Below are 15,275 nucleotides of genomic sequence, written 5' to 3'. Positions count from 1 at the left end.
GGCTAATTTTTGTATTTTTTTTTTCAGTAGAGATGGGGTTTCACCAGGTTGGCCAGGCTGGTTTCGAACTCCTGACCTCAGGTGATCCGCCCGCCTCGGCCTTCCAAAGTGCTGGGATTACAGGCGTGAGCCACCGTGCCCGGCTGCATTCGACTAGTTTTTTAAAAAATAAAAGGCTATTTGGAAACTGAGGGAAATTCTTATATAGCAACTTCCCATTTTTTGGTAATTTTAAAATTCATTTTTAGTTGATCCTTAATTTTTAACGTTTAGGGAATTCTTACTATGCTAGGCTGAATGTACGGAGCATTCAGTTCCCCACAAGAACATGAGGTAAAACATTAGTCTTCCCATTCTTCAGGTTCAGGAAATGAGGTTAGAGGGATTGTTACTTGTCCAAGTGAGAGATAAGATGTGGAGGAGACAGAATCAGACTTTCATTGGTCTGATTTTAAAACTCGTTCTCTTAATTATATCTTAAAACATTTTGAGAAGGAAGATTGTTGAGTTAAACAGAGCAAGTAATATGAATTGAAATGACTCTCGTAGTGTGGTTTAAAAAATGAAGAAATTTAAATATTTATCATCTAAAAACTGTAGATTGGTATTCATTTGTTTGAGTAACTATTTTCTCTAAAGACTTTTTGTTTGTTTGTTTTTTTAAGGAACAGGGTCTTGCTCTGTCGCCTAGGCTGGAGTATAGTGGTACTATCATAGTTCACTGCAACCTTGACCTCCTGGAGTCAAGTGATCCTTCCATCTTAGTCTCCTGAGTAGTGGGACTAAGGCATGTGCCATCACGATGTTGGCTAATTAAAAAAAAACAAAACAAAAGCTGTAGACATAGGGTTTACCAGTCATATTGCCCAGGCTGGTCTTGAACTCTTGAGCTTCAAGCAGTCCTCTTACCTCGGCCTCCCTAAGTGCTGGGATTGCAGGCATGAGCCACCATGCCTGGCCTCTTCAGAGACTTTTGACAAATTTTAACTGTGACACATTGGTCTTTTACTTACATACCCAAAAGTTTTCCTAGGGTTGTTTTTTGGTGAGTTCTATAAAACTTTATGATGGCAATTCATATGGTATTTTTTTTTTTTGATTTGGCTTGAAACATGCTTAAAAATAATTTCTAGTGTTTTTTTTTTGAAGTTAATAGTGGGAATGAAGATGAGGAATGAGAATATTTAATTGAATTTTCCAACTCGTTTGCTCTTTAGATTTTTGTATGTTTTTTGTTTTTAAGATTTATTATTTTAGGACAAGTCATTAATCACATGTATGTGGTACTTTCTTTGTTTTTGGAACTGTCTCAAGTAATCAGTCTTCGAGATAAAAATCTTTTTTGTTTTTTAAACTTTAAGGTTTTTTTTGTGGATATCTGTCACTTATTCTAATTTAGTAACATTAGGAAGAATATAATACTGTGTAAAAATTTCCTTATATCAAATTTCCTTCTCTTTTTCTCTTTGGATATGTGCTAAGAGTGTATTGGACTATGCAAACCTTTGTATGCTATTTGAAGTACAAAGAGGAAGGGTGGGTTTTGTGTGCAATTTGTTCACTATCTTAAGAATGACTAGATTTACTTATCTCTGTTGCAAAACATGTAAGAAATGTTGCTTATCAGTTCCGTATTTAACAAGCTTGAGAAAATAAATGATGGAATTTCTAATATGTAATTAAAAGGACTTTAGGATGATATTGTCCTTTTTATTAGTAGTATTTTGACTAATGGATCTGGTACCTAACTTTAGAGGACTTAAATAAGGAAATGTTATTAATGACATTAAGAAATGCTAATCAGTTTTGCATTTCTCTATTTATGGTAAAGAATAAATATTTAGTTCTGGGAATAATTTATGGTAAAGTCTTTTGGTTTGTGGTAAGAAATACTTAGCCCTGGGAATAAAAAGTAAATACATATATTTCTTTCTTCCTGATACGTGTGTGCCTGTGAGTGTGTGTGTGTAATATATATAAAATCAGGAAATAAGAGGTGGAACCGTTATTTTCATCATATTACTACTTATTTGAGAGTAAAGCTTGTAATTATTTTTTTTACCTCATACGGAAATATATTTTTGTGTAATTTTTTATATTTTGTCATCTGCTGTAATAAAGGTTAATATTCAATAGTATACTATGATCAGTGGTATAATATAGGTAAGGTTAATTTGACAGACTCTGTTAGATGCCATTGTGATATTTATCTGTATTGTGTTGACAAGAATTAAAAGTAGTCAGTGCCCATACAACTTATGCCTATTTGGAATTTGTGTAAGTTGTTTATTTTTTTGAAGTGATTTTTTATTATCAAAATAGTATATTTATTAAAGCAGACTAGTAGAAAATCTTGTCTTTTTTTTTTTTTTTTCCTTTTTGTGGAGAGTGGGGTCTCGCTATATTACCCAGGCAGGTCTCGAACTCCTGGGCTCAAGCTATCCTCCCGCCTCTGCCTCCCTGAGAGCTGGGATTACAGGCGTGAGCCACCGCGCCCGGCCGAAAATCTTTTATAATATTGCCACCAATATTTTTGCAAGTAATAATTTTAAAAAATTACGGATTTTAAGATTTTTAAGGTTGATTTTCAGATATCCTTTTTGTTTAAATACTGATTTTTTTTTTTAAAGTTATTAACAACTAGTAAACCCATTAAAAAAATGCCTAGCCAGCACCCACAAACAGAACCAAGTTAAGCCAAACTTTTTTTTTTAGGTAAGGGTTAAGTTCTTAGAGTTTGCTGTACTTCATTTTAAGTAATGTACTTTACTTTCTTTTACCTGCTTTCGGTTGAGATTTCCTTTTTTTGGTTTTTATAAATGCATTTAATTCATTTTCTTGTTTGTTTCAAGTATTTACTGCCTGTTTCCAGTTTAGTTGCTTTGAAGCTTTGACCATTTTACTTTAAGTTTAGAAATTTCTCCTCTCTACACAGTTTTGTTACGAATTTCTGTCATAATCCCTTCAAGCTGCTATGACAAAATACCTTAGACTAGGTAATTTATGAACAACAGAAATGTATTGCTCACAGGCTGGAAAGTCCAGGATTTAGGCACTGGCAAATTTGGTGTCTAGTGAGGAGAGTTCAAAGATGGTGCCTTCTTGGTACATGGAAGGCTGGGCTTGGTGGCTCACACCTGTAATCTTTTTTTTTTTTTTTTTGAGACAGGGTCTTGCTCTGTTGCCCAGGCTGGAGTGCAAATGTGTGATTGTAGCTCACTGCAACCTCGAACTCCTGGGTTCGAGGGATCCTCCCCCATTAGGCTCCCAAGTAGCTAGGACTATAGGTGCTGGCCCACACACGTATTTTTATTTTTTGTAGAGATAGCATCTTGCTATGTTACCCAGGCTGGCCTTGAAGTCCTGGCCGCAAATTATTATTGTTCTAATGAATGTAAGGTCTGTAGAGATATTCCCTCTTTTATTCCTGATATTAGTAATTTGGGCCTTCTGTTTTTTCCCCTTGGTCATTCTTTCTAGAGATTTATTGATTTTATTGATGTTTTCAAATAACAGTTTTTGGTTGCATTATTTTTTCTTCATTTTTCTGTTTGAGCATTTTATATGATTCCATTTTAGGTTCTCTTTTAACATTCAGTTATACTTAATTTTTATTTTTAGTACTTGCCCTGGAGTTTGCAATATACATTTATAACTAGTGTTAAATTCAGCTTTAAATAACACTGCAGCACTTCATGTGTAGTTCCAGTACCATAGAGTATTCCTTATTCCTCTTGTCCCTTATGACATTCATTAATTTCACCTGTTCATATGCTATAATCATGCAATACATTGTTACTATTATGACTTTTAAGCAATTATCTTTTAGATTGATTAAGAATAAAAAAAATTTTCTTTTATCTTCATTTATTCCTTCTATGCTCCTTCTTCATATTGATTTGAGTTTCTGACTTGTATAATTTTCGTTTTCTCTGAAGAACTTCTTTTAACATTTCTTCCGTGACAGGTCTGCTGGCAGTGAATTCTTGTTTTTGTTTAAAGAAGTCTTTATTTCTCTTTCCCTTTGAAGGATAAGTTTACTTGATACAAATTTCTAGGTTGTTGTTTTTTTTTTTTTCCCCAGTGCTTTAAATATTTTATTCCATGCTTTCTTGCCTTCATGTTTTCTGATGAGAAGCCTGCTGTAATTCTTCTCCTTGTACCTCAATAGGTAGGGTGATATTTTGTGATGGCTTCTTTCAAGATTTTCTCTGCCTTTGATTTTCTTCCATTGAATGTGATACATCTGGGTGTAGATTTTTTTTGTTTGTATCCTAATTTTGTTCTCTTAGTTTTCCGGATGTGTGGTTTGGTCTACCTTACTATTTTTGGAAAATTCTCAGCCATTTTTAGTTCATATATTTCTTCTGCTCTGTTTCCCATCTTCTTCTGGAATTCCAATTATTATGTGTGTTTGTACCTCTTGAAGTTTTTCACAGTTCTTGGATATTCTGTCCTGGGATTTTTTTGTTTTTTATAATTCTTTTTCTCTTTGCATTTCAGTTTGGAAAATTTCTTTTGACCTCTCTTCAAGTTTACTGATTCTTTCCTTGACTATGTATAGTCTACTGATGAATGTGTCAGTGTTATCGATTATTTGTTGTATTGTTTTTGATTTCCAGCTTTTCCTTCTGTTTCTTTTCTGGAGATTCTGTGTGCTTACCATATCCATTTTTTCTTGCATGTTGTTTGCTTTTTATATCATCATCCTTAGCATATTAATCATAGTTATTTTAAATTTCCTGCCAGATAACTAAAAAATAATGTGTTATATCTGAGTCTGGTTCAGATGCTTGCTTTGTCTCTTTAGACTTGGTGTTTCTTGCCTTCTTAGCATGACTTGAAATTTTTTGAAGATTGGATATGTCATATTAGGTAATAGGAACTGCGGTAGTTAAATCGTTAGTGTGAAGCTTTATATATATCTGCCTAGGTGTTGGATTGTGTTTAATGTTTGCTCTAGCTGTAGGTGCCAGAGGGTCCACATTCCTGTAGTGTCTTTGTTTCTGTCTTCCTTGCTTTCTTTGGGTTTCCCTAAGAACTCTTTCTCAAATAGAATCTGCATCTTGTAGCTCTTTCAGCTGTAAATGCTGGAGCCTTATTGATGTGGTGGTAGCATGTGGGAGAGGGGAAATATACTATAATCTTAATTATTAAATTTCTGTTTTTTAGTAGATCGATGTCCTGGAGCTGTGGAGCAGACTAGAATCAGGGAAATTCCCATTCCTAGGTGGTATAAAGCCCCTGACAGTCTTTCCCCTGGAGTGTAGGCCTTTGTTGCAGAGAATACTCAGGTTGTATTTTACAGTGGTTACTTTTCTTTTCCTCCTTGCCAGAACTATAAGGCGATCCTTCTTGGCTCTTTACTGTTAGAAATCTGGCAGTACCATAAAACCCACAAAAGTGTGGGGACTCCCCTATAGGACAGCATTCCCTTAGGAGTTTCCCACTTTCATGCTATTCCACAGTCAGCCTCCAGCAAGTCATCAAAATTACCACTTAAGTGTTTGTACTAGATTGAATTTTTGTCCCCAAAAAAGGTATGTCTGAGTCTTAACCCTCCATACTTGTAAATGTTACAAATTTACAAATAGTTGGCTGGGCATGGTGGCTAACGCCTGTTGTAATCTCAGTACTTTGGGAGGCCAAATGGGAGGATCCCTTGAGCCCAGGAGTTTGGGACAAGTCTGGGCAATATAATGAGACTATGTCTCTACAGAAAAATTTCAAAAAATTAGCCAGGCATGTTGGTGCATCCCTATAGTCCCAGCTACTTAGGAGATTGAAGTGGGAGGAACACTTGAACCTGGGAGGTGGAGGTTGCAGTGAACCGAAATTACTCTACTGCACTCCAGCCTGGGTGACAGAGTAAGACTTTACGTCAAAAAAAGAGAGAGAAATAGTCTTTTCAGATGTGATTAAGGATTCAGAGATGAAGAAATTCTTAATAAACTGAATGATTAGTGTCCTTGGAAAAGAGTAAGGAGAGGGTGAGATTTGAGATGGAGATATAACAGTGGAACGGTCATGTCAAGATGGAGGTAGAGGTTGGAATTATGTAAGCAAAGGAATGCTAAAAATTGCTAGCAGCCACCAGAAGCCAGATAGAGGCATGGAGTGATACTTCAGAGTCTCCAAAAAGAATAACCCTGCTGATACCTTGATTTTGCCCTCTCACCTCCCAAAATAGGAGAATAAATTTCTCTTCTTTCAAGCTACCCACTTTGTGGTGGTTTGTTAGAACTGCTCTAGGAGACTAAGAGTGTTCCTGCTAATTTGTGGCTCCAGCAGCTTCTACTCCAGGTAATAAACAGAGCTCGTCCATGACTCTCTGGCTTTACCTGCTTCCTCTCCGTATCTTTAGGTGGTGGTTTGCTTTGTGTCCTCAATTTTCTAATGGATCCAAGGAAATTAATTGATTTTCAGTTGGTTTAGCCTTTTTCTTGTCAGGGTGGGAGTGATAACTTTAAAGCCTTTTACTTGTTGGAGCTGAAACTGCCAGTCGAGTATTTTAAAAATTTGTTTGTTCTTTCCCCCCACGATTTTTGGCATTTTTATGCTTTTTCTGTTATTTTAGTGATCACTACATGCATTCTCAACTTATACAAATCTGATGTTAATAACTTTACTCTGTTATACCATACAAAAGGATCTTGGAACAGTTTTAACTCCCAACTTTGTTACTGGTTCTGTTATTTTAATCTTTCTGTATTTTTAATTTCCTATATGATGTTACTGTTTTTATTCATTCAATGTTTTTATATCTGTATACTTACTGCTTCTTTTGTTTTTGCTTTCCTTTCTACATTGCTGATACTTCATATTGAATCTTTTTTCTTTCCTTTTGCTCTTCTCAGAGAACATCCGTCAGAGTTTTCTTTTTGTGTAGCAAAGTCCCACTTCTGGTTTGTCACAAGTGTCTTTATTTTTCTTTCATTTTTTTAAGGATATTTTCTCGGGTATAGAGAGTTTAAGATTTGTAGGTATTTTCTTTCCACACATTTAAAATACTAATCTGCTGCCTTCTGGCTTCACCCATTAGTCTAAATGTTGCTTCTTTGATAAACTTTGTTTTAAGATTTTCTTTCGTCTTTGTCTTTCACTTTTTGCAGTTTAATATTACAAACTTAATTGTGAATAAGTTTAAAAGAACAGGGAATTTAACCCTATTTACCATATGGCATTTTCTCTAAGGGAAATAAAATAGATTTTCTTTGACTCAATGAACTTCTTAATTATCACACATGTATGCAGTTATGTGGAACTATAAATGTTTTTGCTGTAATATTGAACAAACCACTTTAATATTTACTGCTTAAATATCTTATCAAAGTAATTCTGCACATGATATACAAATACAAAAAATATTAAATGACTTAACAAACACTATTTCCTTGCCTCATTGTTCTCTGCTCCTATTCTCATTCTCCATAGGGAAAACACTGTCTAAATTTATCTGTTTTAATGTTTTGGCTTTTGTATTTCTAAATAGTTAGTTTTTGTTGTTGATTTTGGTTTATTTTTAACTTGAAAATATTTAGCTTATTTATAATCTCATGTTTTCTCTTTATCCGAACATAGTAAGGGTTTATACTTTTATTTCTTTTTCTAGCAACTAATAGAGTATTTGTGGACTTAGCACTTTGTATGATAATGATATTCATCCCTTTACTCTTTCCTTTACCAACCTCCCTCTCTCAATTCTTTTTCAGAATTATTATCCTTTATAATATCAAGGCTGTTAACATTTATATTTTGTTCTACAGCCATAATTTAGTCCTTTTGTTTTGCTATACAATAATTGTCAAAGTTAAAATAATTACTTTCACATTATTATGACCATGTAGTGTTTTTTTTTTTTTACTGTGAAGCCAAATAGTACATATGATGATTATATTTTTCCTTTCTCCTTTTTCGTTTCCTTTCCTTTTCTTTTTTGCTTTACTTCCTTTCCTTTTCTTCCTTTTTTCCCTTTCCTTTCCCTTTTTCCTTTTCCTTTCCCTTTTCCCTTTCACTTTCCCCTTTCCTTTTTTCCTTCCCTTCCCCTTCCCCATTGCCTTCCCTTTTTCCTTTCCTTTCTGTCCTTCCTGTCTTGCTCTGTTGCCCAAACTGGAGTGTGGTGATGTTTGCACCCTCCACCTTCTGGGCTCAAGCCATTCTGTCACTCAAGCCATCCTCTCACTTCAGCTTCCCCGGTAACTGGGACTGTAGGCACGTTATCACCACTCCTGACTACATTTTTTTGATATTTTTTTGTAGAGATGGGGGTTGCCATGTTGCCCAGGCTGGTCTTGAACTCCTGGGCTCAAGGGATCCACCCACCTCAACCTCCCAAAGTATTGGGATTACAGGTGTGAGCTGCAGCTGCACCCGGCCAATTGCATTTTCAGCATTGTACAGTTCTTTGCCTTTCCAAAAGTTTCTAATCATCTTTAGTTTTTTTGTCCTTAACTGACTTTCCTGTCTCTCTGAGTTCCAGATTTATAAGGATAGCATACAATTTCAGAGTTTGTACCCCATGCTGCTTTTCTGTCAGACACCTCCTAGAACTTTTTGTCTCCTGTTTAGTATAGACTGTTTGTTCCTTAGATTTGTTGCACAGCTGTAAGTTTAGTACTTATTTTATTCCAAGGTTGGTGCTACTGTTTCTTGGATTTCATGTCTTCCTCTGTTTTGGTTCATGTTTTAAGTTTGCTGGATAACATTGTGTAATTTCATATGTGGGAGTTAATTTTCTTTATTGTTGAATGTGTGAAAATGTTATATCCTATGCTTGCCTGCTGGTTTGGCAGAGTATGCAATTAATTTTCCTTCAATACTTAAGTGACTTTAATTTTTCTTTTTCTAGAATCCAGTATTGCCAATGAGAAGTGTTCCAAAATGATTCTCAATCTTTTGTAGATGAAATTTTTATTTCCTGTCAGAGAGCTTTCTAGGATCTGTTTATTGTTATTATGAAATTTCACCGAATACGAATATATTTTAAAATTTGTTCATTTCATTGGATTCCCTCAGACCTGTTTCCATTTGAAGATTGTTTTAGGATTATTTTCTTGTGTTATTTCATGGTTAATTCCCCATTTTTTTCTCTTTCTTAAATTTCTGTTAATTGGATGTTAGATTGTGCCTTTTCCCTGTTTTCATCTTTTTCTTTGTGTCTTTGTTTTAACTGTTTTGGAACATTTTCTTGGATTTGTCTCCACCTCTTCAAAAAACAGTAAGATATTTTGTAAGACATAAACTTTAAAAACTTTAAAATTTTCTCACTTCTTATCTTATAGCATTCTGTCCTTTTAGAAACTTTACATCTCTTGAGGATATACATTTGTGCGTGTATTTTAACTCTTTAATTTTGAAGTAATCACGAAGTTGTAGAAATGTTAGATGTATAGTACAAATAATGTTTTTCCTGACTGATATCTTTCATACAAGTATTTTAGTGTGTATTTTTTATAAACCAGGGTCATATCACAATACAACCATAACATTTAAGAAATTAACATTGATTTGTAATCTGTATGGACTCATGGCTTATTTTATTCAGTGGGGTATATTCTTCTAATTTCATTATTTTGATGCTCAAAATGGCCTGATTTGGCCAGTAAGAACCCTTTTGATATTGCTTCTCTGGGTCAGTTTAATACCATTTCATTTTTTTGACAACTTCCTTACTTTCTGGCACAACAAAATGTTCCAGGCTAATCTTACACTTTTCCTGCTTAGCCTTGGAATTGGCCATTTTCCTAAAGAGTCCTGATTTCTTTTAGTAGTAGGTGGTGTTTATGAAGTCTTGGCATTTGGTTTGCTCATTACCATTGGAATGTTGCTGGTTTCAGGTCCATTCATTGGACAGAGCTAGGGTGTATGTACATATGTGTGTGTGTTGATTATATGTGTATCTGTATATATGTACATGTATACATATATTTGTATCTGTTTATTTCTCCATGTTATGTATTGAAAACTGTTAGGTTCATGCTGATACTGCTCATTACAATTCAATATCACAGGATTGAAAATAGCTTTTTCCATATGTTTGTAACTCCTTTCTCTGACATAGAGAAACTTGACTTCCATTATCCTTCAAATATTTACAATTTGATTAGTCTCCCTGCATGTAACCATTCTCCCATCTCTGTTGTTACTCCCCCCCCTTGCTTACCCTTTCTCCAAGTAGTTTTTCAGTTTATGATGGGTCTTTCATGATCAACTATTGTCTGCTCGTAAGAGTAAATAATAAATGGATAAAAAGCTAATTGGGAACTCTGTTTATGTGGGTAGGAGTTAAGAGTTTTGTTGTTGTTGTTTTTGAGACAGAGTCTTGCTCTGTCGCAATGGCGTGACCTTGGCTCACTGCAGCCTCTGCCTCTCGGGTTCAAGCCGTTCTTCTGCCTCAGCCTCCCGAGTTGCTGGGATTACAGGCTCCTGCCACCATACCCGGCTGATTTTTGTGTTTTTAGTAGAGACTGAGTTTCACCATATCGGCCAGGCTGGTCCCGAACTCCTGACCTGACCTCGGGTGATCTGCCCACCTCAGCCTCCCAAAGTGCTGAGATTACAGGCCTGAGCCACTGCCCCTGCAGATGTTAAGAATTTTATTTTGGAATTAGCAAGTCAGGAACGGCCCATTGCTTTGGGGGCCTCTGAATTTCTCAGTATTCATTGCTCTGAGAAACCAGCATTCATCCATAATAGCTGTACTAGTTTCCCTAAGCTATTTTTTATTTTTATTTTTTGTAGATTAACCCTTCAGTTTTTTGCTTTGGAAAGAAAATGCCGTACTATTTAGCATTTTATCTCATTGAATTATTGTGGTTGATATAGAGATTGAGTAATTTCCCTTATTTTAGCCCTGCATGCATTTCATGTGAACCTATGTTTTCTGAATATCTGGTGTTTTTGAGGTCTACAGAGCAGTTTGGTATTTCATTTATAGCTCTCTTAAGTTCTCTAGGCTTCCTCTTCTTGGCTTTATCAGCTGTGCATCCACTTTCAGACATTTATTAACATTTCTTGCTGGGTCCCTTAAATCATGTTGGGATGTTTTCAGCTGCAAATAGAAATCCTGTCTAAAAAGTTAAGAAACTACTTCATGTAACGAATCTGAAGGTATTATAGTTAAAGGTGGTTGATCTAGCAGTTTGATGAATCCAGCAAAGATCCAGGTCATTTTCATCTTTTTTCTCATTCATGTTAATCAGGTATCTGCTGTTCTTCTGGTCTCAAGTGGTTATAGCAATTGTGGGTATCAAATTCTCAGTAAAGAACATTCAAAGTCTACAGGAGGCCATTCCTTCTTTGTTTTTTTTGAGATGGAGTCTCGCTCTGTCGCCCAAGCTGCTGTGCATTGGCGCGATCTCAGCTCATGTCAACCTCTGCCTTCCGGGTTCACGCCATTCTCCTGCCTCAGCCTCCTGATAGCTGAGACTACAGGTACCCAGCACCACACCCAGCTAATTTTTTATGTTTTTAGTGGAGATGGGATTTCACCGTGTTAGCCAGGTTGGTCTTGATCTCTTGACCTTGTGATCCTCCTGCCTTGGCCTCCCAAAGTGCTGGGATTACAGGCATGAGCCACCAAGTCCAGCCTGTATTTTGTTTTTAAAGCCAAATAAAACCTTCCCAGAAGAAAGTTAGAGTTCATTCATCTTGGCTGGGCATGGTTGCTCACGCCTGTAATCCTAGCACTTTGGGAGGGTGAGGTGGGAGGATCGCTTGAGCCCAGGAGTTTGAGACCAGGCTGAGCAGTATAAATATAGCCAGACCCCATCTCTATTAAAAAAATGAAAATGAAAAGAATTCATTCATCCCATGCTTATTTGAAAACCATTCACTGTGTATGTTTAATTGTATGTGATTAAGGTTGCTATACGTAGACTATCTCTAGACCTTTGCCTCTTTGGAAATTAGATATCCTGGCACTTACTCAACTGTAGTTGGCATTTAAACACAAGATTTTTCCGCTGACCTGATTGTACTTAGTGTCTGAGCAGTACATACCTAGACTAGTGAATATGTAACCCGCTGGGGCTGAGAGAATCTTCGCCTGTAAAATACAGGGTCTCAAAATACTGAACAAAATTAAGGTTCTATGAGAAAGGAATGAGGGGAATGGGCAATGTGGGAATGGCTCTTGGTTTAACAAACAACAGTGTCTGACCATACTCACTTTCCTTTTTTTTTTTTGGTGTTTGTGGTTGTGATTGTTGTTGTGGTGGTTGGTGTGTGTGTGTGTATTTTCTTTTTAATCAGTCTTGTAGAGGAAGAAAAGATGAATGGGGATATGGCTAGTCTGCTATCTTGAGCAGGAAAGCTGTTAATGCTTTTTAAAAATTGAACCTTGTAAAATACTAAAAATACGCTTACGTGATCCTGTAATCTAAAATCCTGTTATTAAAAGAGGTAAATTAAATATATATTAATCTTCACTTTAGAGTTTGTTTTCTGTTTTTACATACAGTAGTAACACAAACTTAGTAGTTTAGAACTATATGTATTTATTAGCTAATAGTTTCTGTGGTTTAAGAGTCTGGGCATGGCCAGCTGGATCCTCTTCTAGGTTGCACTGAAGATGTTGGCCAGGGTTGGGTTCACATTTGGAGCTCTACTGGGGAAGGGTCTGCTTCCAAGCTCATGTGTTCGTTCATATCATTCATTTACTTTTGGGTTGTAGGAGTAAGGGCCTCAGTTTCCTGATGTCAGTCAGAGACCTCCTTAAGCTGCTTGCTTGTGGCCCTTTCTGTAGGTTAGCTTACAGCATAGCAGCTTGTGTCTTGAAAGCCAGCAAGGGAAAAAGTCTCCTATTAAGATATGCATTACAGCTTTAGGTAATTACATACAAATCATTGTCTTTGTCATCATCTTTTTTTTTTTTTTTTGAGTCTGTTGCATGGACTAGGCTGTCTGATGCCTCGACCTCCTGGTTCAAGCACTGCTCCCAAGTAGCTGGGACTACAGGCGCACACTACCGTGTCTGGCTAGTTTTTGCATTTTTGTAGAGACGGGGTTTTGTTGTGTTGCCCAGGCTGGTCTCGAACTCCTGAGTTTTTTTTTTTGTTTTTTTCTTGAGACTGAGTCTCGCTCTGTCGCCAGTCGGGAGCGCAGTGGCGCGTTCTCGGCTCACTGCAACTTCTGCCTCTCAGGTTCGAGTGATTCTTCTACTTCAGCCTCCTGAGTAGCTCAGATTACAGGTGCCCACCACCACACCTGGCTAATTTTTGTATTTTTAGTAGAGACGGGATTTCACCAAGTTGGCCAGGATGGTCCCCATCTCTTGACCTCGTGATCCACCCGCGTCGGCCTCCCAAAGTTCTGGGATTACAGGTGTGACCCACTGCACCCGGCCCAAACTCCTGAGTTTAAGTGATCTGTCCGCCTCGACCTCCCAAAGTGCTGGGATTACAGGTGTGAGACATTATGCCCTGCTGTCATATTCTGTTGGTTAGAAGTCAATCACAGGTCACACTGGCAGTCAAAGAGAGAGAATTACATAAGGACATGAATACGAGGAAGTAGGGATCATGGAGACCACCTCAGAGTCTGTCTGCTACAAAGGATATGCATGTGATTGTAAGAGTGTCTGATGGCATGAATTATGCATTATTTTTCTTTTGAGGCTCCCACTTAATAGCTGTGTTGTACTCTATACTAAGGTATTCAAGAAATTTGCTGATGTAGCCAAATATTTAAAGTAATTGAAACAAGCCTTGCTGATGTCTTTGTGGTATTAAATATTGTTGCTAAATAGATTCCGTAGTTATAAGTTTATTAATATAGTTTATAGTATTTTGTGAATTAGATTTTAGACATTTCATTTCCCCCTTTTTTAGTTGACTATATTGTGGAGTATGACTATGATGCTGTACATGACGATGAATTAACTATTCGAGTTGGAGAAATCATCAGGAATGTGAAAAAGCTACAGGAGGAAGGATGGCTAGAAGGAGAACTAAATGGGAGGAGAGGAATGTTCCCTGATAATTTTGTTAAGGTAAGTATTTTCAGTTAAATTTCTAGCTGTTGCTTCATAGGATTTAATCTTTAAATGTTAAGAAATAGATATACTTTTAAAATTAAAATGTTTTAGATAAATGTTTTCTTTGTAATATTTGAGAAAATACAGTCCAAGTACCTCTATAATGGATATCATTGTTGCTCTGTGTCCTAGTGGATAGTAATCCTCTCTATATATGTTTGTGTATATATGCTTGTATATGGTTGTGTGTATCTACCTGATTACTGATTGTTTTAAAATAAATAATAGCTTTCATTTGGGTGGCACTTAGTAATTTATAAAGCAGGCTTGCTGTATATATTCTCATTTCAGCCTGTAGTATTCTTATGAAATAGTTATGACAGATAGTAACCCCATTTTAAATATCTTGGTTTTTAGATTGAGAGGTTAAGTGATTTTGTCTACTGTTGGTTAGCTAAGACAGCAGACTTTGAACTGAAGTCTGGGGCAGTTACCTCACTGGTCTTTTCATTGTTTTTTGTTGCTTTTCTGACAACAAAATGCATTTGATCATACTTTTTGTGTTTCAGCATTGTGGCAGTTATCAGCCAAACTGTCTTCTTCAACTACTAGCAAACATTCATTTTTTTAGTAAATATTCTAGTCACTTCTGCCAGAAAACAATCTTTAGGACTCATCAATTACAAACTTATAAAATTCTCAGTAGTTTAGGAAGAGAAAAAAGAGTAAAGAGTATCTGTATATTTACATATCAGTTATAATTGTCTTGTTTTCTATGTATTAGTTTTCTTTTTTTTTTTTTTTTTACAAAAGAAAGGTTTATTGGACTTACAGTTCCACATGGCTAGGAAGGCCTCACAATCATGATGGAAGGCATGGAGGAATGAGTCACATCATATGTGGATGGTGGCAGGCAATGAGAGAGCTATTTTGTGCAGGGAAACAACTCCTTACGGAACTGTCCGATCTTGTGAGACTTATTCATTATCGTGAGACTTATTCATTATCATGAGAACAGCATAGGAAAGACCTGCCTCTGTGATTCAATTACCTCCCACTGGGTCCCTCACACAACATGTGGAAATTCAAGATGAGATTTGGTGGGGAAATAGCCAAACCATATCACATGGTCTCACAAAGATTTCTTAAAATTGTAGTCATAGCATGATTTTGATGATTCAATTCAAAATTTTTTTTTTTTTAATTATACTTTAAGTTCTAGGGTACATGTGCACAACGTGCAGGTTCGTTACATATGTATACATGTACCATGTTGGTGTGCTGCACCCATTAACTCATC

General features: G+C 36.3%; 1 protein-coding gene across 1 annotated transcript in view; it reads left to right on the top strand.

Moving 5' to 3' along the window:
• CD2AP (CD2-associated protein) overlaps window positions 1-15,275 on the top strand; it is a 158,328-nt gene that overhangs the window by 13,967 nt on the left and 129,086 nt on the right. The window contains exon 2 of the mRNA XM_011960437.1: window positions 13,830-13,990. Coding sequence (XP_011815827.1) covers window positions 13,830-13,990 — 161 coding nt within the window. The remainder of the gene's footprint in view (window positions 1-13,829; window positions 13,991-15,275) is intronic.

The sequence above is a fragment of the Colobus angolensis genome, unplaced genomic scaffold (genome assembly GCF_000951035.1).
Source record: "Colobus angolensis palliatus isolate OR3802 unplaced genomic scaffold, Cang.pa_1.0 Scaffold51, whole genome shotgun sequence".
Taxonomy (NCBI): domain Eukaryota; kingdom Metazoa; phylum Chordata; class Mammalia; order Primates; family Cercopithecidae; genus Colobus; species Colobus angolensis.
This window is presented reverse-complemented; position numbering and strand designations above follow the sequence as displayed.